The following is a 25,424-nucleotide window of genomic DNA, read 5'->3' as shown; positions in this document are numbered from 1 at the left end:
CCGTGCCGTCGGACTGGTGCACTGTGGGTAATAAGCTGCTGGGAGGGCCGTCCTCCGTCAGTCTCTACAGATTAAAGGTGACTGGTGGCTGAGAGCCGCTAACCCCTTCAACAAAAGAGCACTGCTGTGTGGGTGCACAAGGCCAAGGGCTCGTTCTTTTAACCATCTCAGTGCATCATCTATAGTGCATGGAGCGAGTGCACGCGGGGGCGGGGCCAAATCCACTTCTGCTGGTTGAACGGAGGGAGAAAGAAAAGGTTGCAGTGGCAGATGCATGGTAGGAAAGTGTTGTATTACAGTCTCCTAAAGGGATCACGGCCGTGTGATGGGTGCAGCAGGTGATAAACCAATCTGAGTGTCATCTTCCCTTTGAAAGCCGGGGGTGGAAAGATGGAACATTTCTCTGCAGAGGAAGCAGAGCTGTGCAAATACCTACGTGTCATTGTCACGTGTGAATTTGATAATTTATTACATAACATTATTGGTGTTTTAACCTTTTGTGAAAAACTTTGTGCTTTAGTTAAGAAAAGTGCTAAACAAATAAATAATATGACAATGCACCCAATGTTGAAAAAGTGCAGCCCTGACCTCAGATTATTTGTTGATTAATAATTTTCCACTGCTTCAATGAAGCGATGTGACTGATCACACAAAGTGAGATTGGGTTTAAAAGTGATTTGGTTTTGTTTGGCTGTAAAAAGTAAGAACAATTTCGATACATGAATGTTTTCATCCTGCACCAGTGACAAGGACGTGATCCCAACCACTGACACTGCCGATCCCATTCACAACACACGACCAAACCAGTTTGGTCCCAGTGAGGAATCATTGTGTCTCTTAAAAAAACTAATAGATGAGATTTTGAGAATGTTTTTGTACTTTGTCCTTCATGTCGTACTTCATCAAGTACTGAGGCACAAACCCAGACACATTATAATATTAAAGTATAACAATTAAATAACAGACGGCTCTTGGTCCCTTTGGAAACTGCAAAGAGAAATAAATGAGACTCGTATCTGATCAATTCAAACAGTATATGGAATTCACTTTGTGGCTCTTCTTATATAGACAGTGAATGGAATTATGAGGAGCAATGAGCAGAAATTGAAAACGACGACTATATGTTCTAATGGATTCATTTAACAGTTCATGCAAAGCTCTGAAAACAGCGGGACACAGCTCAGAGTCTTCATTTCGCCCGGCGACAGGACGCAGCAGTTATCAGTTACTGTAACCGCCAGCGGCTCTGATGCACGGCACCGTGCGACCACTCATCACCTGATCGAGCGTGCGGCCGCGGTAACGAACCTACAGCACGTCGTCCGTCTGCCGCTCGTCTCGCTGCGGCTGCAAGGATTCGTTTATCAGCTTTCACAGCTGCAAGTAATGTGCAATGTTTAGTGAAAATTAGGATCACGGCGCTTTGATTTAATCAGGAAGAAGAAACGTTTCGTTCGTCGATGTCCATTGTACTTCAATGTTTAAAATGTTCTGAACCTCTGTGATGCTTCAGCAAACACAAACATATGAATATAAGTTGAAAAGGATTGTTTTAAACATGCGACACGTAAAACAACAGGCCACAGCGCTGCCTTCTTCAGAACTATAAGGTATTTTTGGAGTTTTATTCTCATTTTCTCAGATTCTTTTGCCTGTGAAAATAAGATCAACACCACGTGGTTCTCTGCCTGTTTCCTGTTTCCTGTCTCTCTGTGTTTGACTGCTGACTATGAAATTAAAGCCCCTACTTTCCGCTTGAAGGGCGAGCGTGAGGGCGATCACCAGCCGTGACATGCGGGGCTGCTAATGTTTATCACCTTGTGGATCTGACCAAGTGTGGAAGGCGTCTGTCTGTCTGTCTGTCTGTCTGTCTGTCTGTCTGTCTGTCTGTCTGTCTGTCTGTGGACGAGCGTCACCAGCGTGCAGGATACGATCACCGAACTTCTAACACAGTAACAGAAGTGTGTAGTTGACATTTGATCAGGACATTTTGTAACGTCTTTGCAAAATATGTCGTACAGGGAACTTGATGATGCTGTGACTTCTCTACTGTTCCTCATTTATAGTGGAGCAAAGTTTCAAACTTGGACTGTGCAGCAAAGTTCATGTGAAAGCATCCTCCAGTCTCTCTCCTTCTTAAAGACTGCGGCTGACAAACGGCGTGATTCCGGTGCCTGGTTAGATCCATTGCAAAGTGATGCTGTGACTGACCAGTTAATATGAAAGCATCTTCCACCGCACACACTCTAAAGTTTCACTCTCTCTCCTTCTTAAAGACTGCGGCTGATAAACGGCCTGATTCCGGTGCCTTAATGTTGAACTCTACAGCAAAGCACCACTTAATTTCCCCCCCTTTTTTATTTTGTAAAGAATTCAGCCACCACAGCGATTTCCATTCAACTTAAATGAGCTCTTTATGAAACCTTAATGCTGGCGTGACATTTGAAGCCGTAATGTCCCCGAAACCAGCAGGAAGTTTAGCCGAGGACTGAAGGGACATCGGCAGGGACGATAACGAACAGCTTCACTGAAGTTTATCTTAACTTGTCCTTTTACCGTTTGTCCCCCAACAGCTACGAGTCCTAGGTGGAGCTGAGTGTGACTGAACTGCATCATTGAGACGATCGCTGCAGCTTTTTTACATCAGTATTACAGCGGAGACAATTTGTTTAAAAGTAGAAAAACCTTTCCACCTGTATTCCACCTCTATTTCATCATCCTTCTTTCATTCAACGCTCATTGAAGCTCAGCGACCTTGTCTGTACCTCATTGTTCCATTTGGCGCCCACACACACACACACACACACACACACACACACACACACACACACACACACACACACACACACACACACACAGTTTTGTTTTTCATCAGTGAACTCATTAGCTTCCATATTAGCAACTTTATGTGGCACAGAGCTTTTATAAAGGTGTTGGAATGAGCGAAACACGAAAGGGAACAATAAAACTGCGCCTACAGATGCATCGTTATTCTGATGTTCTCTGTGCATAACAGTTAATTCTTCTTTGTGCATTATAAGAGTCTTAAAGTCTGATTTCTACAGATTTAGACACTGTCCTGCTCGTTTTTCTTGGACTTTTCAATTCCAAGAAAACAGGAGCAAGATCCGAACTAAGTTAATGTTGTCGTCCTTGCAGATGACGCGTGTCTGACGTTGGCGAGATGTCAGTTGGGCTTTAATCTGTGGTATTTCATTCCCACTGTCACTACCATTATGTTCTTGTGGGCGTAGAGTTAAGCCGTTTACCTGTGATAATTCCTGGGGAGATCAAGCAGTTGTTCTTGCCAACTCCAGGAGTACAAGCTGTGAGTTTTTGTACACAGGAGAGTACAAACGTTACAGTATTACTACCAGCATCATCAGCTTCAGGCGCAGTACTCCACACTGGTTCCAATGCGCCAAATCATCGTCATTTCATCTCGGAAACCAGTACAGCTTCTGGTTGAATGTCATCTTAACTTCCTGTGAAGGGTTTGAAAGTCCCAACTGTCCCAAAAGAATAAAGTGAACCATAGTTCAGTTTGATCCAGACTGAGACCACCTCGTCTAGTGGAACTAAATTAGTGTGAAACATGGTCCGAGGCCCTTTTCACACCTGTTACTTTAATATGTCCGGACCAAAGGTTGGTGTGAAAGTGTCCTACAGCTACGTCACCAGCTCACCTCGGCTAGAAGTTTAGTTTTTAGGTCAATTCTTTTTCTCCTTTTGTCTCTTATGCTGTTGTAACATGGTCTTTTTTTCCTCACAGGATGAATAAAGTCTAAACTCGTCTTAATTGGTTCATTCATTATCCAAACTGGAAACGGTTCATCCACTGGGGAGCATGTACGTGCTGTAAAACTCTTACAGAAGTCATTAGGGTTGGAATATATCCATCAAACCTGGCGGTGACACTTGAGGTCACGACTACAACAATTAAGCGTCTCCTCGTCCGAAGCAAGAATGTTCAGTTCAAATTAAACGGCAATTAGTCGACGTGAGACCTGCGATAATTCACAGCTGCACAGAAATACCTGAACCCACCGGGACGCTGCTGTTAGTGGAGAGCTCATGTTATTTAAAACACCATCGCTCACCCACCTAGTGAGACCTTTTTATTTAGACGCAATAAAAGCTCATTTCATTCACACACACACAGTCAATAATTCCTGTTGCTCAATGGTCGTATAAAGCCGTTTGTTAACTGGTGTGTGTGTGTGTGTGTGTGTGTGTGTGTGTGTTTGTGTGTGTGAACAGCCATTCATCCTCTCCGTCTGTGGCAGTGAAGTGGATAGGTGACCTTCCTGCGGTATGAGGTACAATATGAGCACACACACTCACACACACACACACACACACACACACACACACACACACACACACACACACACACACACACACACACACACGTACACTCACATACACTCCATCAATCTTTGTTACAGCCACAGGAAGGAAAGCAGCCAGACATCATTTTCACAATTCTCTCTGTCTCCCTCCATTACGGTGCAAAGCGGAAAAAAAGTACAGCTTCTGCTCCGGCTTCACTTCCCGAGGATTCTTCACCATCGGGACACGTGGAGACTCTGCGACGGGCTCGGACTTCTGAAAGATCTGCGACTTTTTTTTAGCTTAGTAAGGAAAAAACGAGGATTAATCCACACGCAGTTGGAATATTCCTCTCTAAGCTCTCCGGAGAATCCTCTGGTCCGCTGAGCTTTAATTACACTTATCTCGTCTCACGGTGCGTTTACAGTAATGCGTCATCGGACGGGAGCAGTGACCGGGGGTTTGTTTGTTGCTGACAGTGTGTGAAGCGTAAAAAAATTGAACAGGCGGCGTCGACTAAAGGAGGCGATACAGTGACCACAGAGCACAGCCGAGCACTAATGAGGAGAAATCAGACACCAGCTCTCACTTTCATTTTACTTCTTGTCAGGTTTGATTTGGACATTGTTCATTTTCATTTGTCTGTCTCTTCGCAGGATTACGCAAAAAGTACAGAACTGATTTTCTCGCAACGTGGTGGAAGGCGGGGGGGTATGGGCCACGAAAGATAAAGTTTCTTTAAAATTGGGAGATTTGGTGTTTTCATGATTTAAAATGACACAGTCGAATGCAGACTTCCACCAACGTCCCCTTTATGCAACTACATTTAAAATCACGAGATGTTTATTTGGATCAAACTACACACGTTCATATATCAGTGACATAAACATGCCTGATTTTTTACAACAAGATCCGTGAATTATTCTCTGAGAAATCAACAAACATGTCGAAAAACACCTTTTTGCAATGTTCAAAGACAGTGGGAAGAAAAACCTGGATCCGCAACCTTAATTGAATTTGCTCCAAAATTGAATCAGTGTTTTCTCGACCAAAATCGGTTGAGCAGGTCTTGCACAACACAACAGTTACACAACTGTAGACACAAATAGTGACGAGCTTCAGACGACACTCATACACACCTACATTACTATACATCGGCTATTGTGGAAAAGAATCGTCTATCGGACTAAATCCTTTTCAGAAATCAAATCACATGAACCCACCAGAGAAAGACTGGATCGACGTGAGAGAAGACGAGTGGATCAGCTGTGTTTCTTTTTATTTTAGATGCTGTTAGATGCTGTTAACCTCCCACTGAGCTGCGGAGAGGGAGTGATGTGTTGATATTGGAGGGCAGAGCCGCAGGGAGGCGGATGGAAGTGAAGACAGGAGACAGAGACACATTTACACGAGAGACAGACAGCGAGGGAGACAGATCCGCTCAGGTAGAGACAGGAAACACAACTTAATTTAAAACACGGGGCCCTCGAGTCTTGAAGAGAATCTCCAGCATGTCGACACTGTTTCACCTCCATAACATTATCATAACACACTGTACATGGTTTCTATTACGAGGGTATTAATTTCAAAATGTAGGGCAGCTCTAGATGTTGCATGACTGGAGTCAAATAAAAAACTATGGCAACTCTTGAGGGTGTTTGTAATGTTTGTTCTATTGAATATATTACTCAGCTTTATTCAGAGATAATCCCAAAAGGTAGAGGAGCACTCGTTCTTAAATATCTTTCATGATTACCAATCTTCTGTAGTTTCCTGTGAATGAGATCCTCAGATGTTGACATGGATTCAGACAGGTGATCTCACACTGTATCACATCTGTAACACCCTGAGGCAGCAGCCAGAGGAACACAGGGGGGAGGAGCCTCGTTAGTGGGACGAGGTGTTCCTCCATATTTTGGTTCCTATGAGGAGATGAGCTGCTGCTTTCTTCACCTCCTCCCCCTTCCTCACTTCCAACACGTTTTCTCCTTTTACATAATCACTTCCTCCTCTCGCCCTCCTCTCCGAAGAGCTTCAAAGAGAAGCGACATAATCACTTTGCGGATGAAGTCATTTTTCAGACCCATCTCGCATTTTGTTAGTCATCGGAATTTAAATCACGAGCACGACTGTGGAAATCGGTGCCGAGCCGCGGTGGCGAAATATTACCTTTGGATATAAATTCTATCTGCAGAAAGCAGCACTGAGGGTTTCGCACGTCACGTTAATTAATTGATAGATATGTGACGGGAGGTTAATTAGCCCCTGGTTGATTGCCAGCTTTAATGAAACGTGTTACACAGCGATTGCAACTGATTAACTCTCAAACCTGAGAGTATTTCAGAATTAAGCAAAAAAATTCTTATTAACACGACAAGTTCAGAAAGTGTACGATTTAACAACGGAGGGGCACGGATGAGTCTTCCTGTTGTCTAACGTTTGAGGAATGAAAATATGTTTCTTCTTATTAATTAACTGATGACTTTTAACTTATGATAACTGATCATCAGATGGAAATAGCTTTGCATTCCTCTGAATGCAGCGACAGAGGCAAACAAGTTGGGCTGTATGTGTAACAATGTACATTTCAAAACAACTTTATCATGACAGCTAGAAGAAAAAAAACAGGAGTGTGACAATATGAAGCATCATTTTAAAGTGTTTCATTAATCATACAATATTTTTTTAACATAATTTATCAGTTTAATGTGTTTTTAAACTTCTACTGTTCTACGATTTTCATGTAAAACATTAAAACTGAGCTGCATTGTATGCCATAAGAACAAATAATGTATATCATCAATATTACTCTTTATCAAGCAGTATGTACGTTTCTACCTATTTAAGATATGCGATATAAAGTTTTAAGTTGGGTCCAGATTTAATTTGCATAATTTAACGATGCCTATTTTGCAAAGTTAAATTATAGTTTGAATCTATCATAGCTAAGAGGTTATTTTCGGTCTATGGTGTAGAAGACAAAGTACTTCGCTCTGCTTGCATCCTCCATCTTTGCAGCAAAACACCGTTAGCAGCTTACTGGACTGGCAATAGGTCGAGGTGATCGTGAGCGCCCCCTGCTGAATCACGAGGCAAACTACTTCAGATGGTCGGCTGCACTTCTAAACTGTATTTTTTTTTTTCATTTGAAAAGGTTGTTACAGTTCGAATATGAAGTTTTGTCCCCGACGTTCAAATGGATTTTGAATTGGTAGAAGAACGTTTTGTTAAATCGTTGAAGAAGAAGACACACACACACACACACACACACACACACACACACACACACACACTAAACACACTCTTTATATGATCTCCTCCCATACTACATTCACATGCGTGTTATCCTCAGACAACACAGACTCGTGATGAAGAAAGGAAACGTATCACAGGGGGACTGCAGCCAAACACACGTGTGCAATCTTCCTGCACTTTACACGCTAACAGAGGCTTTTAGGGCGGAGAGCAGCAGCCGGGTGTCGCCACTGTCGTGTCTACATGTGGAGCTCATGTCACCGGTAATGTGCACATGTAAGTTCTCTCATATCTAAGTGGGAGCTGTGGCAACACGCTGCGAACGGCCGACCTGCGAGAGCTGGTTGATCACTTCTGCAAAAAAAACGAGGCCGCAGAGACAGGAGGTTTAATAACAGTGGCGAGAGGAGAGAAACGAGGGATGAAAAGAGGTGATGAACGAGCAGAAAAAGAGACGAGGAGCGGAGGAAAAAGGTAGAAGCAGGGGTAAGTGCCGAGAGTAGAAAAGGGAAAGGAGAGGAGAAGAAGATGAATGGAGGAGGAGAGAGGAGGAAAAGCACAAAAGAGTGGAGGAAGGTGGGGAAGAAACTGAAAGAGGAGAGAAGAGAGGGAGAGAGAAAGGGGGATATGGAGGGAAAATAGAGGAAGAGACGAGGGGAAGGAGGGAGGAGGGAGGAGGGAGGAGGGAAGAGGGAGGAGGAGGCGAGTAGAGAAGAATTAGCTGTCGTTTTCTACAGCTCTCCTGGGATCCTCAATTGCTGCAGTGTCCAATTTAAACACAGGGCTTTAGAGATGGAGTGTGAGAGGGTGTGTGTGTGTGTGTGTGTGTGTGTGTGTGTGTGTGTGTGTGTGTGTGTGTGTGTGTGTGTGTAAGAGATAGTGTAAGTTGGAGAGAGGGAGAGAAAAGAAGAGAGAGAATAACAAAGGGCAGCTACCGAGGCCTCATATCAACCTGATGAGAATTCCTGTGATGTCATTTCGGATACTCGGTGTGTGTGTGTGTGTGTGTGTGTGTGTGTGTGTGTGTGTGTGTGCTGTATATATACGAGGCTCCAGCTGTAATTACGAGCGACAGCCGAACATGCAGGACAAGGTACGAGGTCAAGTGAGGTCCGCAGGTCTTACCCGTCTCACAGCGGCGTCCTGTGAATCCCGAGGGACAGACGCACGTGTTGGGGGACACACAGATTCCTCCGCTCCTGCATCCCTCTTCACAGAAGGCTGCAAAAGACAAAGAGAAAGAGACGTTCGCTTGGTTACGTTTATCTTCGTGTACCGAATGTCATGACAACGGCAGCAGCAGCAGCACAGATGCACGTCTTTGAATTCCCGCAGTTTGACGTTTCCCGAAAAGACATTACAAGCGACAAAGTGGTTCCCATGACTATGATTAAAAACCGTGGAATAGTTCTGTGAGGGAAAACTCTTGCTCTGTTTCGTCATTCACATGGGTTAATGAATGTGGTTTTATTAATGTGTGTGTGTGTGTGTGTGTGTGTCTGTGTGTGTGTGGGCCCAGGATGCCGAGAGAAATCCGACAAATTATTATCACAAGGCGTGAAATGGTCACATTGTGCATCTGAAAGAGGCCATTTTGTTACAGTTTTACGACCCGACTTCCCCTCGTACGGAGCTGAGAGCTGTAACCCGTCCTCCTTAAAATTCATTTTGGTTTATTGAAAGTGTCTCATGTGAAATCTGTCTTTCAGGCGCTTGTCATCCAGAGGACAGCGGCTCCGCGGGGCCGTAAAAGGATCCGAGAGACGGAGATAAAAAAAAAGTCAGGGTGGGTAAAAGTGTCTTGAGGGGACGCAGGCAATAATGCTGCCTGCTTTTTTCTTTTTTCTTTTTTTTAGAAGTTGCGCAAATAAATATCTTTAGAGGAGAAACATAGACGAGGTGACGCAACAGTGAAACATACTTTTATGACATTCTCTGTTGCCTGGATACAAGAGATGCACTGTCATCAGGCTACTGTGTCTAAATCGCTCACTGTATATTCCACTATATAGTCAATATGCCATTTTGAGGTGCTGTGTGAATATGTAACGTGCATTGTGAAAATTAGTGAGCAACCGTGCAATAGATACCATCATGCATTGCGCTCGCGGCATTGACAGGAAGAAAAAATGGCAAGGAGACGAGAGGAGACGAGAGGAGACGAGAGGAGAATGTCTCGGTCGTCTCTCTCACTGATGATTCTGCTTCTTATTCGTATTTAGAAGATCTAAACTATCGTGAGGATGAAGACACACAGGTTCATATTGTCACAGACAGATTTTTATAGCGTACGTCCCTCATATTTCTGATTGTGTAGTTTATTTTGTTGAAGGACTGCACAAGAAAAATCAGCTTAACTCAGCACAAACAAGTTCATTTCTACATTTAAACGTGACTTTAAGTATTAATACTAAGTATGAAATGAATATTTATATTTTCTTACAACAGACCACAGACTGTACCTTTAAAAAGATGGACGACATGTCTACTCTTTCTCCAACTATCCAGAAATGAAGCCAAAATGTTTTGCACATTTTTATCAAAGCATGAAATAACCAATTGAAATCAAACATGATCAGAAACACAAGTGTTCATATTTGTTTGTAAGTAAAGTTCAATTCTGGACAGTGGAAGGAGATAGAGATGCATCATCCATCTTTATTTATCGTCCATGGTTTGACGAAACCCTGAGACGTTGCATACACACACAGAGAACTTCACTTGGAACACTATATGGAAATACTGGGTCTCCCTTAAATCTCCAAATAGTCTAATTTCTTCGTTGCATGAATTCCGTGAGATGTCGAAACTTTCCCTTGAGATTTCGGCTCCACGTTGACATTTCTGCACTTTTCCTCGCTGCACGTTCATGCTGCAAATCTCCAAATCCCCGCGGTGCTCTATTGGATTCAGACGGTGACCGGGAGAGGCCTCTGAAGTTCACCGAACTCTTCGTCGTGTTCATGAAAACCAGTTTCCAGGCGACTTTTGCCTTTGAATTATGACGCATTACGACGCTGGAAGTAGCCATTAGAAGATCGTAAATTGTGGCCATAAAGGGATGCACATGCTCAGCAACAATACTCGGGCTGCGGCATTCAAACAGTGATTTGTTGGTAGTGAAGAGCCCAAAAATGTGCCAGGAAAACATTCTCCGCACCATTACACCCCCGTCTCCGCCACCATCAAAGTCACCGAGATCACATTTTACCTCATTCACACGTCTGATGTGAAGCTCCTGACCTGTAGCTGCACGATTTTACGCCACATAACTGGCTTATTGGATGATTGCATGAATAAGCAGGTGTGTGTGTGTGTTCCTAGTGTTGGACGAATTTACATCAGCGTTATACAGGCGTGTTATTATTCTTTAGCTATACTGAGAGGGAACATTCATTCTGTGCCCCACCACTAGGGGTCACTTGTGTGGATAAACACAGCACTAAAAGCCTCAAGTACATAAAGAAAGGTCAAACCTGGATGAAAGGGATTAATAATCCAATTTAATCTAATCTTAGACAAGCTTGCTCCACCACAAGTCAAAAACTTGTATTAATGACATTGAATTACACACTCCGCCTGCAGGGGGAGCCCAAGTGTAGCCGAGAGCGAATGTAGCATTGAGTCGCTTCAGATGTGGTCAGAAGATCTGTTTTGTTAACGAGCACGTGGGCGAGCGCGCGCGCGTGCGACTGCCTCACTGCCGGTTTCCTGGAAGCAGACTAGTCGTGAAAATGCCAGTGATTTGTTCTGAGGGTGCGATGCATCAACGCGGCTGAGACGAAGGAGGAGGCGCAGGTTGAGGAGGACCGGAGGAGGAATGTCGAGGAGGAGCGAAGAGTCGGAGTAGTTACTCAGTGCTTAAAGCGAAGAAGAGGATTAAACCAGAAAAAGAGGGCAGACTTAATTGAGCAAGTTCATTAAAGAGAAATTACTTTCTTATTTCTGAGCTTAATTAATGACATGATTTGAAAGATGAGCCTTAATGGGCTGAAAAAAATCTATTTATAGTCACATACATGAGAGTGTGAATGTAATATATGTGAGTGTGTGTGTGTGTGTGTGTGTGTGTGTGTGTGTGTGTGTGTGTGTGTGTCTGGTGTGTGTGGGTTTAATGTATGTGCAGCCGCTCGTCTCCCCTTCGCTTTATGAATCCAAAGAACCATCATTTATCTGAGTGAATTATCACTCTGGTGTTTGGAGGAAAAGAAAAAAGTGCTAAACACACAATCGGATGCATCAGTGCAATAAATAAAAGCAGAGTCCGACGCCAGAAGCTATTAGAGCTATTAATTTGACTGGCTCCACTATTTAAGAAGTTCTATCAGGCGCTCATTAGGAGCCCGATTGCCTCTGTACTAATAAACCTCACATTTAAAAATTAATTACACTTATATTGACTCAATCTATCTCAAGCCCTAATTATCATTTCACCACCATCAGCATAATGCCGCCTGCCTGTCGCGCTAATGACTTCCAGAGAGGATGGGGATCCACTGGGAGTGGGCGTGGAAATGTTTTGTGAAGACCCACATTTTTTCGGTCAAAGCGGCTGGTTAACCGTTTCCTGGGTTAGGGGACAACGGACAGTTCGGGGTTCCGAGGCAGATATTTACACCGGTGGCCAGGTTTCCCCCGAACACTATAAGACTATAAGAGACAAAAAAACATGCTGAGATTCGTGTAAATCTCCTGAGAGAAAAGAAAACTGCAATAACCTCAAATATAGGACTTTTCGTCCACAGGAAAAGACATTGTTTGAGAAAAGAGAGAGCGCCAGTGTAACTATGGTATTTTACACAGTGATACATTATGGATTACTTGCAGCCTTGTGTTGCTATCGTTGCCGATTCCATTTATAGTTAGTCTTTCAAAACTAATCAGGCTTTATTCTACAGGAGTTTTTGAATGTTTAAGATGTTCTCTCTGTCCCAATTCCTCTTCCTTGGCCCTGACCCTAGATATGAAGTGAGTGTCCTCCTCCAAATGGAGCCACAAGGCTAGAGAGGGCTACAAAATCTTCCCAGAGGAGGTGGGACACCACTCGCGACGTCATCAGCAGCCAACCAACGTTATTACAGTGACGATATCAACCAAATAATCACGCGAGAGGATCGAGAGTTAAAGAGGAATCAAATCCCAACACAAACCCTACAGAGAGTCGGTCGCCTAGTTTCTCTTCTCCTGTGGCAACGCTGGTCGCAGCTCTCTTTCTGACACTGTAAAGGTCATGTGCATTCATTAAAACCACAGAACCCTGGAGCCGAGCCACCACTACTGCACAAAGAGCTGGTCACCTGTTCATTCAAAGGTTATATTGAACATGTCCTGTTGTCCACGTGGGAACAAATACTTCCTCGGGCGCTTCAGAAGACACACGACATGTGCGAGGCTGATGAGGTGAACGGTTCTCGATATGTGCGACAGACAAAGAAAGACTAGATAATAACGTAGACCATCACATGTTCGTTTCAAGCTGAATTGATATGTCTCCATCCCAGTGTCCTTCAGGGTAGGATATAACCTGAATTATCATTTTGCATGTGAAAAAATATTAAATATGATAAAATGATCGGCACATTTTGCCTTGAGAAGCTGCTTTGACTCGTGCAATGCGACTAAACAATCAGGGCCAACCACTGAAATTCTGCAACATTGGAAGAGTGCAGCGATAAATGTGATCATGTCTGATTATTAAACATCTGATGCTTTCAGTGTGCGGTGAAGTAGTGAATGGTGTCATTAAGTCGTGTGCTTGAAATCGCGTCGCTGGATATTCGGTGGATGTTCTGTACATCTTGTTTTTCTGTGTTTTCAAAGACGACCTTGTTGTTTTGCTTTTCCCTTCTCGAATAACATTATAAAGAGAATACAAATGTAAAGCTGCTGTTGAACAACCTCAGCTGAGAACATCCTGTACTGGTATTTCACAGCCTATACTGTCCTCCACAAGATGAGGTAACGCTGAGTTGTTTTCTGTTGCACCGGCCTCCCCTGTTCGTTTTTCCTACGTGATGTTTACCATTGATGCCACAGATCTCTATCTTAATTATCTCAAACCTCCACAAACTCCATTTTAATATCACAAGTGAGCATCGCAACAGAACTTCAGCTCCTCCCTTCATCATCTGTCTCCTCTGTGGCCCCTCCCTCCATATTACATTTCCCGGACCCCTGCAGCAGCGGGAAAATAGCCCGAGCTGAAGCCGTGAGGAAGACGAAGGTCTGTCCTCCTTCACTTCTGTCCCTGTGACCTCCAGCTCAGCTCTCTCACTGCTTAACTGAGCCTGTTGCTGACTCCAGACTTCTTGAGACATGCTTATAAGTATAGATTTGCTATTTGAGTTTCCCATTACGGGCCTAGATTGCTTTCCAGTGGATGGTGAGAGTGGAATCATTCCACTCTGGGCCGTGGCTAAGAGCCACATTCACGGTCGTTGGGCGTCCAAGGAGCCATCCCAGAATTAATATTGGCAATATCACAGAACAAGACAATGGATAGTCCACTCATTCAAGTGGAGGGGGGGGGGGAAAGAGCTTTGCAATTCTATGATAGAATAGAAACGAGCTAATAATTAGCCTCCTGTGGAGAATAGCACTGCTCGGTAACACGCTGCATTACGACTGTAATGATCTCATCTCAAACTAGCTTTAAATCTGAATTTCACAATATTTTTAGTCTTGACCAAAGCATCGACTACACACAATGTAAAAAACTGCCGCTACAAGCAGCAATTTGTGCTTCGCATGTGACAGCACAAGCTTTAGATTCAAGTCCCAGTGGTGAGCATCCATTTCTGTGAAAGATAAATTCCCGGCCGTGCGGAGACGCCGAGACAGTCAGGAGAGTCTTTGAGGATTCGGGAGACGTCCTGAGAACATCAGTAATGAACCACTGGGCTTTTCAAACACAGGCGGGGATTAATCTCCAAAAGAAAAACAGATGCTTTCCACTGTGAGTCAAAAGCAAGGCTGAAAGATAAGAGGCACAAACTGGGGCTGGGTCACTCATTGTGACAAACCTGCAGAGAGTTACCATGCAGCTCCGAGCGGGAGAGTCTCTTGATGCAGCTTTTGAAATACAGAAACTCTACACATCAGTTGAATATATATATATATATATATATATATCTTTTTATATTTCTGTTTCTGCTAATATATTCATCCCGGGAACTTTAGAGACAATCTCTTGCTTCAAGTCTAATTTTGTTTGGTCTTAACTTCACATCTACAACATAAACCAAATACCCCAGATGATGCAGCCATCTGAGTCTGCACAGCATCGATCAGTGGGCGGAGCCTCTGTGGCGAAGTCCCATCGATATAAGGGCTCAAATAATTGCGTGTCAGACGTTTTAACCCGTTTCCTATAACTATGGAACACCAAAATTGCCATGTGGTGATTGATGTGTGAACTAAAATGACAGAAACCATCCTTGAGAAAAATGTATATGATGTGTTTTAGTATTAATTTGGTCCACATCCCATCCACTAATAAACAGTATTAGTATTCTACAGTGCTCAATCTAGTTTCTCCATGATTACATGAACTAAGTAAATAAACCATAAATTGTGACGGTATCTCTCATTATTATATTTATCTCAGCAGGTGGCGACCAAAACAGAGTAATTACTGCTTTTACATTCATTGTCTGGTCAGATGCGGATAATTCTGAATAAGTGACAACGTAAAACTATTGTCTATGAAAAGATGAACCATAACAACATTCCACCGTGTTGAGTTTTCTTTCTGCTATTTTGCTGCAGAGAAAAAGAAATGATTGCATCTTTTGAACACAAGCAGGACTTCCAACAGATGCAGGTGTCAGGAGGAGGAGGGAGAGAATAGACGAATAAACCAGATTGCACATTGTTCCCGAACACACCACAGACACCAGTAGATCTAATGGAATAACAGAGGGGGCGTCCATGTTTCTTCTTCATCTCTCTGTCCTGACCAACCTGATCTCTCTCTTCCTCCCTCTGCAGTGCATCTGTCTAACATCTGCACAGCCTCCCTGGTAATGAATGCACGACAGCAGCCTTAAATGCAGCGGTGGAAGTCTTGCTTGCACAGAAGACCAGAATCTCAGCGAGTAGGAGAGAGTGAGAGCCAAATCCCTTCTACTCGTACAAATCAGCCTCACTTGTAATGCATCAGAGTGGAGGCAGTTCACCCTTGGCTGTACTCTCTGCTCGGCATTTACTGAACATCACAGATAATGGCCGCACTTACAAGACAATAAGGACTCGAGCCAGGCGGTGGGCTTGGATTAAAGATGCATTAAGGAGGGTTTTTATTGCCATAATGTATCTGCAGAGGGTGGAAAGGGTGGTTGATCGATACTGCTGACACGGCGGTTCGTGCCACCAGGTGGTTTCGGAGGTTTTCTTGCTGTGGAATGCGGCTCCGCACATTTCACACTGTTTAAGAATGAGCTAAAACTTAGAAAAACTAATCACAGGAGTGTGTATAGTTATATACAAGGAACTCTTTCTCTCTATATGATGCTTTTTCTTCTGTAAACTGTCACCTGGTTGCACGTGGAGTTTGTTTCACTGAACACGGCATGAGGTGTTCTTGGGAATAGAATCTGTTTGCCCCCCATTACACTTTAATCAGTTTGCTATATAGGAGGTACAAGAAAAGAATAATGAATCATTTATGAATTTACATTGATGATACATTCAGTAATGAGTCTTCTGACCAGAACAAAGTATATGAATCATTTGTCCCCTCTGGTGTCAACGCCGTTTCCTGAAATCGTGTCCAAAGTGGAAGACAACGACAAACACATAATAACAACTATAACAATAATTATCTGTCTATAATAATGTATGTGGCTCAGGTATCTCGAGAATCATTTATCTTATCAGCTTCACATTTGACATGTCGGGCGCTTCTGGAAACACTGATATGTTCAATATGAATATAAATAAACAGGCGGCCAGCGCTCTGCAGCAGCTTCACCACAGGCCGAGCAATGAAAACAAATAAGTCATCAAATCATCGAATTTGAACGGAACCTTTTAGAGAAATAAAAGTCAAGTAAAAGCTGGAAAAGCTGTCTGATAAAAGTGTTTCTTAAGAAGGGACTTATTGAAATGATTTGAGTCAGACGACTTGATTTTCTCAAAATCGTTCCACAGCCTCAGAATTTGACTGCAAATTGTTCCCTTTAGTTTTCAGCCGGGTGTCTGGGACAGATTGTCTTCAGCCCCGAGAATCTCATGGTACGAGATAAAAAGTCACATATGGAAATAGGCCTTGAAACAGCATACAAGTAATCAGTCGAATTTTAAAAATCAATTCCAAAACTTACTGTGATCCAGTGTAAAGCTGCAGCTGAGTTCTGTACAACTTGGGTTCACTGAACAGTTTTAAAAGAGTCCAAAAAGTTACTAATATTTGCATCAGCGGACTTTGACGATTGCTTTACTTTATAACCCGACTTTCTCCTCTTTGCTGTCGTGGCCGCTGGAGGTCATCGAGCAATAGAACTGAGCTACGAGCTGGAACAAGGCACAGGCGACATATGAGGGTTGTTTTGTTTTTCAGAGGGCCAGTCTCTTCAGTGTGGTTTTTGTGATTCCTGTCAGTGTGAACTTTAAACCTGCCACTGAACTACACAGACCATAATTCACTGCGCCTGTAGCCAGAGTGTGTGCAGAGACAGCCTTTTGAAATGTCGCCTCCATCATCCGACGGCAGCAGAAGACTGAGCTAACGCTGAGGCGCCATCACTTTATGTTCGTCTGCGAGATTGAAAAACACGAGCGAACTGACGAGCACATTTTTTTTTTCCTGTGCCACATTTCCTAGATGTAGAACAGCTGTCAATATTTAAATGGCCCTCTGAGATTCTCGCTCTCACTTTAAAAGCAGCTTTCTTTCTCCCTCTCTAGCCATTACTTTACATTTTAGGCCGCAAAAAAAACCCCCTTTTTTCTTGAGTTATCTGTTACCGCACAGCCTCGATTAATGCCACTTTGAAATCAGAAGATCGCTGTCGGGAGAGTTAGACTGATGCTCTTAAAAGCATGTTCCCGTAATCCTAATCCGGAGTCGCACTTTTATAAATATCCACGAGGACGACGCCGTCTCTAAAGGCCCGCTAATGCTTTATCTTACACTCCCCTGCCCGGCTTCATACGCACGATCCTGCGGTTCATGTTCTCGCACTGACGAAACTCAACAAGCGTGTCGTGAACTTTAGACTTCAAGTGACGGAGGTGACGGATTATAGCTCAATTGACGGAGAAGACACGGGTGAAAAGAGAACAAGCAAAGGGAAGGAATCATTAAACGGACGGGAATTAAACCTTGAGTGGTAATCCCACATTGAACCTATCGTCATAAAGGTCTCAAATTAGGGACATGGAAATAAATGTAGGTCATAAGAGCAACGCCTGTTCCCTCGTGGCTCTGACTTAATGAATGAAAGGTTATTGATGCTGTACGTGCTCAGAATCACAAAACGAGACAGAAAAAATAACAAGACAAATACGATCACCTGAAAAACACAGACACACGTACAAAACATATATTTATAAACTAGTATAGTACTCAGTTCATATACCTTTACAACGATATATATTTATATAGATATCAGTCCCCTAAATATGTCTGATTATTTCAATCAAAGTACTTGAACAATGTTAAAGAAAGTCTGCATCTGCAACCGAATGTATTGCGTTCTTTCTCGGCCCTTTTCCCATCCTTCAACAAAGTTTCATAGAAATCCATCCAGTAGCTTTTACATAATCCTGCTGACAATCAAACAAAACAACTAACAGACTAAAATAGCCTTTAATAGAGCACGTACCTCCGCCGAGGCCCAAGAGTCCAGTTAAAATCCACTCAAGATGCAGCAGATTTCACACACTCATAAAATATCAGGCCACTAAATATGCCACTTTTTTCTGAATGAACATCCATGAATTACTCTCTGGGAAAACGTTAAAATATCCAAAAAATGCCCTGGATCCGACCATTTTTCTTTCTTAACTCACGTCTTATCTTTCCACCAATTTTTGTGGAAATCCATGCAGACACTTTTAGCATCATCCTGCCGACAAACAAGGGATCAAAGGGAAATGGGTTCGAAACACAAGCTTCTTTGCGGAGGTGACACAAGTGAGGTTTTATCGAACAGTCAATGACCAGCATCTTTTCCCAAACTCGATTAAATCTTATGAAGTCATAAGCACAGAGGTGACGGGTCTGAAAACATTTCTGTGAAAAATTTAGAAAACATCTATGTAAACAACAATCTTCGTTGAGGTTTAGGTTTCAATTGGCCTTTTAATTGAATAATGTTTGTTTTCTGTAATTACAGTCAAAGACAGGAGAGTTTTTTTTCTCAGTTCCGTGTCTCAGACTGTTGCTCCTGCTCGGTTTCACCGTCACCTCCCGTTTCCAGGACGCAGCGAACATCATGAGCTGTTACGGTGAGAAAGTTCCCTCAGCACCCGGCGAGCAGCGAACAGCCGACACCCACGGTGAGACGTCACCTGCTGAACTGAACATCGGGAGGATTCCAACCGTTAACGAGCGTGAAAGAGAGAAACACGTTCGACAAGGGGGAGTGAAAGTTCCCAGGTAACATACGGACGTGGGTCACTTCAGGCAATGATGCAGAATGTTAACGTTGTTTTAACTTGAGATTTCTGATATTTAGTCTTTTTTTATTGTATTTGTATTGTTGTTTTGTATTTATAAATTCTAGACACACACCAAAATACCAATAAGTAATTGACAAAGGTATAAAACTTAATTATCAATAGGTTATATTTTTATATTGGTGTCCATAAACTTATTTATAATGTACTGGCTGAAATCCATACATAAATTCAGATTCTTTGAGATGACAAGGAAATCCAAAGTTTTACTTATTTCTCTCTCTCTCTCTCTCTCTCTCTCTCTCTCTCTCTCTGTTTATAGATTTATGCACAATTAAAGTTTTGGATATGTAAATTAACAAAAAGGCAGGATGCTGTGAAAAAAAATGTCCCTGAGGTAAAATCATCTTTTTTGTGTTTTTCTTTTGGTACTTATATATATATATATATATATAAAAAAATGCTAAATCTCATCTGAATGAAATAAATAAATTCACCTCATTGCCTCTTTTCAACTGAGCCAGTGTGTGGTAAACATTAACCGTGCTGTTCACGGCCACGTCGGGGTGATTTTATCTGTTTTCATCTGTCGAGGAGTTGTGGTGTTATGGTCCTATCGAAGCAGGGGGTGGGGTGGGGGGGGGGCAGGGACGCCCTTGGCAGCTGATGTGAGGAGCTTTCATAACACAGGGCAGAGCAGGACGAATGATTCCCGCTATCTGAATCCATTACCCCGACACAAACAGGTAGGCAGCTGACAGAGCCGCTTTCTCCCACCGCTGCCGTTTCACTGATAAGATGAGGTTTGCCGCTGAGAGATGGGCGGCGGCGGCGGCGGCGGTGGAATAACCCGTGACCCACCCATGCAGCTGGAATCAGGAGGAGGGATGTGCATCACATCAAGGATCCGCGATGGGAATTAGATATCAGGAGGGAGATTGTGTTTAAAAGACGTCACTGTTTTTGCTTGAAGGTGTTTTTTTTATTTCCATTCCAGTCAGGGTTTGCCACTTTTAGCTACGAGGAAAAAAAACTCAGGATTCTTATCTACATTCCTCCACAGCATCTGTGAAATAAAGACGTGGAGCAAAATACTGTCTCTCCATTAAGATACAGGTGAGATCTCTGCCTCCACCCAAAAACAAAGGACATAAATGAAATCATTTTAGAAGCGATGTGTCTTTGCACAATCAACGTCCCCAACTTTGGACAATCAATCACTGTCATGGTGAATATAAAAGAGTATATTTCATTTTTAGTTGGGTATTATTCCAGTTGGGTTATTTGCACAGACACTTTCAGAGGGATTGTTAGAACAAGAAGAACGTTAATGAACAACAGCGATTTGTGTGTCTCCAAATTTCCTGCTTGGCAGAAAACATTGTACTAATTAGCTGAAGAAACCTGGATATCAGATTCTAATTAACAGACATGTGTACAAACATGAACACAAACACCTTGCACAACCACACACACACACACACACATGCACACACACACACAGCCGATCCCATTATCTGCACTTGCGAGGATCATCTCTCTCTCTGTATCTTATCTGTATCTAAATCCTGGATCATATCCCGACGACGATGCCAGATTGAAAAACACGACGATAAATATAACAACAACCTGTGAGTTAAGATCAATTTATAAAATGACACATGATCCATATCAGCTCGTTAGTGAAGGGATCATTGATCGATGTCACTCACATTGACGAGTCTCAGCCGCCTGTTTGGACAAATCTGATCAATATTGAACGTATCACACGTCAAAAAAACCAACAAATTCAAGTGTGAAGCTGATAAGACGAATGATGCGTGAGATATGAATTCCATAAACCGTCTGACAGAGATTTCTGGAATTAGATAGTTGGGACAATAGGGTTTTTGTCTGTTTGCAATGGATATAAGAGATTAATATATAATCAGTGAAGAACAAGTGTCTCACAATCCAGAAATACATAATTTATATATATGTGTCTTCAGATTTAACTCTAATACGTTTCAAAGTCAAGTCCAATTCAAGTTCTTATTATTTGGGTCTTGAATCAAAATCAAGTCCGAGTTTTAAGTCTCAACTCACCTCTGTCAACTTGTTTTGTTTGAATGTTTGTTCGTCGTCTCTACTCTAATTTATATTATTAATATTCTTCTTCTTATTATTAATGTTACTTATAAAAGACTGTGTAAAATAACTTACTGTTTATCAAAGCCAAAGGGCTGCCTTATAAATATATAAATACATGAATTATAAAGAAATATGAATTTGATAATCTGACCTCTAAGTAAAAGTTCTATGACATTTAAGTTATAAATACTTACTTATGATTTACCTGTTTAAAGTAAACAAACTTAAGTTTCAAGGTGTTTTCCTATAGTCGAGTATATCCTCTGCCCATCTATCCATTATTTGTGTGTGTGTGTGTGTGTGTGTGTGTGTGTGTGTGTGTGTGCGTGTGTGTGTGTGTGTGTGTGTGTGTGTGTGTGTGTGAGTGTCTGTGTGTGTGTGTGTGTGTGTGTGTGTGTGAAGCCTGCAGCCTGCCATAACTCAGTCAGGGGCCACAGATCTGAACTAACAGGTTTTGGAGCCCGCAGCCTCTGGGCTTTGTGCTTTCAGAATCTCAGTCGAAACCTCGTCTGTGTTTGAAAACCTGCTTCTCTTCCATCGCAGCTGTGAAGTTAATGTTATAAGAGCAGGTTGCCGATGCAGTTTAACTCATGTGAGAGCAACACAACACCCCCAGCTGACTACAGGAGAAGGGAGGAGGCATTAAACTCAGATGAACTAATGTGCATCATTTTGTTTCTGTTGAAGGAAACAAACAAATAAAGCAGTTTTTACTTCACTTTATTAACTTTAACAGCAGAAGCGACTGGTTAATTTGAAAATGTGGAGAAGAAACTAATGAATCAGCACGATTTCCCTTTCCAGTTGTTGATAAGTGCATCGGTCTTTAGTGTAGAGAGCGATAAGATACAAACCACCTTGATCGCCCCCTGGTGGCTGGCTGCAGGACATGCCAACAAACCCTGCCTCCTCCATGTTAGCGGATGGGACGTGAACCAGACTAACAATCGAAGGTTCTGCTAACCAATAATAAATACACGTTTTTGATCTTGTTTGGAAACTCATGTGAGTAACTCATACTTTAAATATTCAGAAAATATAAAAAAGAAAAATAACACTGAGCCGAAGTGCGTAACTTTGGGTTGAACACTTTGGGAGCTGAGGTCAAATGAGCTCAAGTACTTTGGATAATTTCTAAGTGATGATTTCTTACCAATGAATAAATACTTGAAATACTTACACAGAAAATATAATTATTAAACTGTCATTCTTTCCAGATAATACCAGCTTTTTAAAATTTGTTTCTGTGTTGGTGCAGGGAAATTAAATCAAATCATGAAAACCAAACACTCAATCGTGTTTTTTATAACTGTTATGTGATGAATATTTTAAAGTCACCACGAAGGACACGATCCCACAAAGACACAAACTTCTGGTGTCGTGTTTCAATGGAGAGACACCGAGGTATTCGACAGGAAGTTCAACTTCTTGTCAAACAAGAAATAAAACAAGAAGACTCCTTTAATTAACTGATGCAAATCTCTTTCTTTGGCTCTTTTTTATTTCTGAAGCCGTTTTCAAATCCTCCTCTGACTCCGTGGAGAAGGCCATTACAGATAATGTGTTCCCACAAGACTCTTATCACAGGCTTAGTGGTAAAACCAACATGAAAGTGCTTTAATTGGCAGTTAGTCTAATGGTCACTAACTGCAGGCTTCCAGCCACGTTCAAGGGGAAGAAACAGAGGTTTGAATGTTTGGAAATTCAATGTTTCTACAAAAGACTTCACACATTTTGACTTTCCCCCGACTTCAGACCTCTAGAAATGTTCAAAGGATGAAATGCGAGGAAGAAAAATCCCTCCCTCTCCGCACACCTCTGCACTTTTACAAATAGCTTCGATTAAAGGTGGGACTACGTGAACAAAAGGCTGGGAACCTCTGATGAATGGTACCAAACACACAAATCCACGTTTCCCTGCTGTTTTCCATGTGCTCTGTTCTTTGCTTGGGTGCATATGCAAACATTTGACACTTCACTGTGCCCACACAGCTCCTCGTATCTCACATTCACCTTCATGCTATGGGGGGGGGACAGCAAAAGTAAAAGCACTGATAAAACACTGACACGCTGCATTTCCAGATCCAAACCAGACCCAATGCGGAGGATAAGAGTTGATTTAACTAAACCAGAGTGTTCTGCCGGGCCTCAGTGGACTCTGCTGGTCCCTCTTGAGAAGCTGTCAGACTATTGAACCACACGCAGGAGGTGCACACACACTCCCACCGCTTCCTCACATTCTCTCCCCCAAAGACTCCGGAAACCCGCCTGCACCATTATCAGCAGTGGCAGCTGCTCCGGAGCCGGTGCCGGGTCTGCGGAGGAAGGTGTAAGTCTCAAATACAAGTCAAATGTCTGACAGAGTTTCGACTTCACAAGATGCACAGGAAGTAGTGAAGGTCTCCAGAATTTCACTTTGATGAGTTTGTCCTTTAAAGCTGTTTTTGTGGGGGTTTTTTTTTTACATGTAGTCGCGGAGACTGCTTCCTTCAGCTGCTCAGGCCTGATAACTTCTTCAAGGACGATTAAAGTTTTGATTTTACAACTTAGTTTCTACCTGTTAAATCAAAGAGTGCGGAGAAGAAATCCGACAGGACGAGAAACAAATAATAAGAAAGTAAACATTGTGATTTTCCAGCGGCTAAAGCTCCTTTAAGTTGTCTCGTCCATATCCATATCCTTCACATCTGCATACAGGCGGTATGCATACATCTGCATACAGGCGGCAAGTGTGACACACAAACAAACTGGCTGACCAATCACAAAAGAGCAGGTTCAGCCGGCCAATCGGAGCAGACTGGACTTCAGCAGGAGGACGGGGACTTAAAGAGACAGGAGCTAAAATCCAAGTGTTTTGGACTGAAGCTGAAACGAGGACGGAATCGGGAAAGTTATTTTTTTATGTGAACCTTTTTAAGTGATAAGACAATATGAGAAATTATGAATCTGTATTAGCTACACGACGCCATCTTGAGTTGATAAAGAGCTTAACTGAGTAAATGACCTTTGTCCTTTAGTCCGTATCTCAATTCTACTGCTCGGATTAGCTATGTTATTAATCTTTTTATATACGTACCAAGTATTACTCTTGCAGCAAAGGTAATGGAGTATTAGTATGTTATTATTATGTCTGTGCCACGTCACCTGTACCTCAATGAGGAGCGTCTCCTTCTCGTCAGTGATACTGAAGTGTATCACTGACACTGAAGAGGAACAATCAGCACAGACATGATGGAATGAGGACAACACAGGAGTGGATCTGATGGAGCTGAACACAACAGAGGATTTTTCTCTTTGCTTCACAGCAGCTTCATCTAACAGCGGGACACAGACTAAAAATAATTGCCTCAAATGATAATTGCTACAAAACCTTCACAAAACAAGTAGCGTCCCCCCCCCGTCCCCCCTCCTCCTTTTTCTTTCTTTCCCTCTTTCTCAATTTTTTTTTTCTACATTTTGCAATTAATCATAGCTTCAGATACTGTGGTTTTCACCCAATTAAATGTTGTAAAACACTGTGCCCTGTAGCACAGAACAACACAGAAGACAAAAAAAAAACGCTAAATGCGCTTCTCCTATCAAGAAGGGATGAAGGGGTGCAATAATTATGTAAACAGAAAATTAAATGCTTCAGACTTGTAGGAGAAACGAAGGCTGAGTCCAACACCTCCCTCTCTCATTTCCTCTCCTCTTCCTGCAGCAAACCCCCTTCTATCTCTCAGAATACATTAGCCTAGGTTTCACTGCCGGCTGTGAGCTGGTTGCAACATGGCTCCTCTGCGATTAGCCCCGATAGCGGGATGAGAAAACGCACGAGTCAACGCCTTTGTCCACTGTGCTGCTGTTTAGACTCGCTACTCAAATCCCCTCTATTTAAAACCCCCTTTGTCTGAACAAACCAGTGCCGGGGAATGAAACGGACCATTAACGAGATTAGCTCACTCATTCTGCCGCCGACAAAGGCTTCTGCAAAAAGGCTGCTGATAATTAGGCCGGCAGCGGGAGTGAGAAATGTTGATCTACAATCTTATGTGGCGCTCGGATTGAACTATTGTGGCCCATTTATTGTGCTGTAAGGGAGATGA

General features: G+C 42.6%; 1 protein-coding gene across 1 annotated transcript in view; it reads right to left on the bottom strand.

Annotated features, from left to right (window-relative positions):
* LOC118114081 (protein kinase C-binding protein NELL1) overlaps positions 1 to 25,424 on the bottom strand; it is a 206,494-nt gene that overhangs the window by 14,941 nt on the left and 166,129 nt on the right. Inside the window, exon 15 of the mRNA XM_035164316.2 lies at positions 8,713 to 8,808. Within this exon, the coding sequence (XP_035020207.1) occupies positions 8,713 to 8,808 (96 nt within the window). The remainder of the gene's footprint in view (positions 1 to 8,712; positions 8,809 to 25,424) is intronic.

Source organism: Hippoglossus stenolepis, chromosome 1 (assembly GCF_022539355.2).
Source record: "Hippoglossus stenolepis isolate QCI-W04-F060 chromosome 1, HSTE1.2, whole genome shotgun sequence".
Classification (NCBI taxonomy): domain Eukaryota; kingdom Metazoa; phylum Chordata; class Actinopteri; order Pleuronectiformes; family Pleuronectidae; genus Hippoglossus; species Hippoglossus stenolepis.
This window is presented reverse-complemented; position numbering and strand designations above follow the sequence as displayed.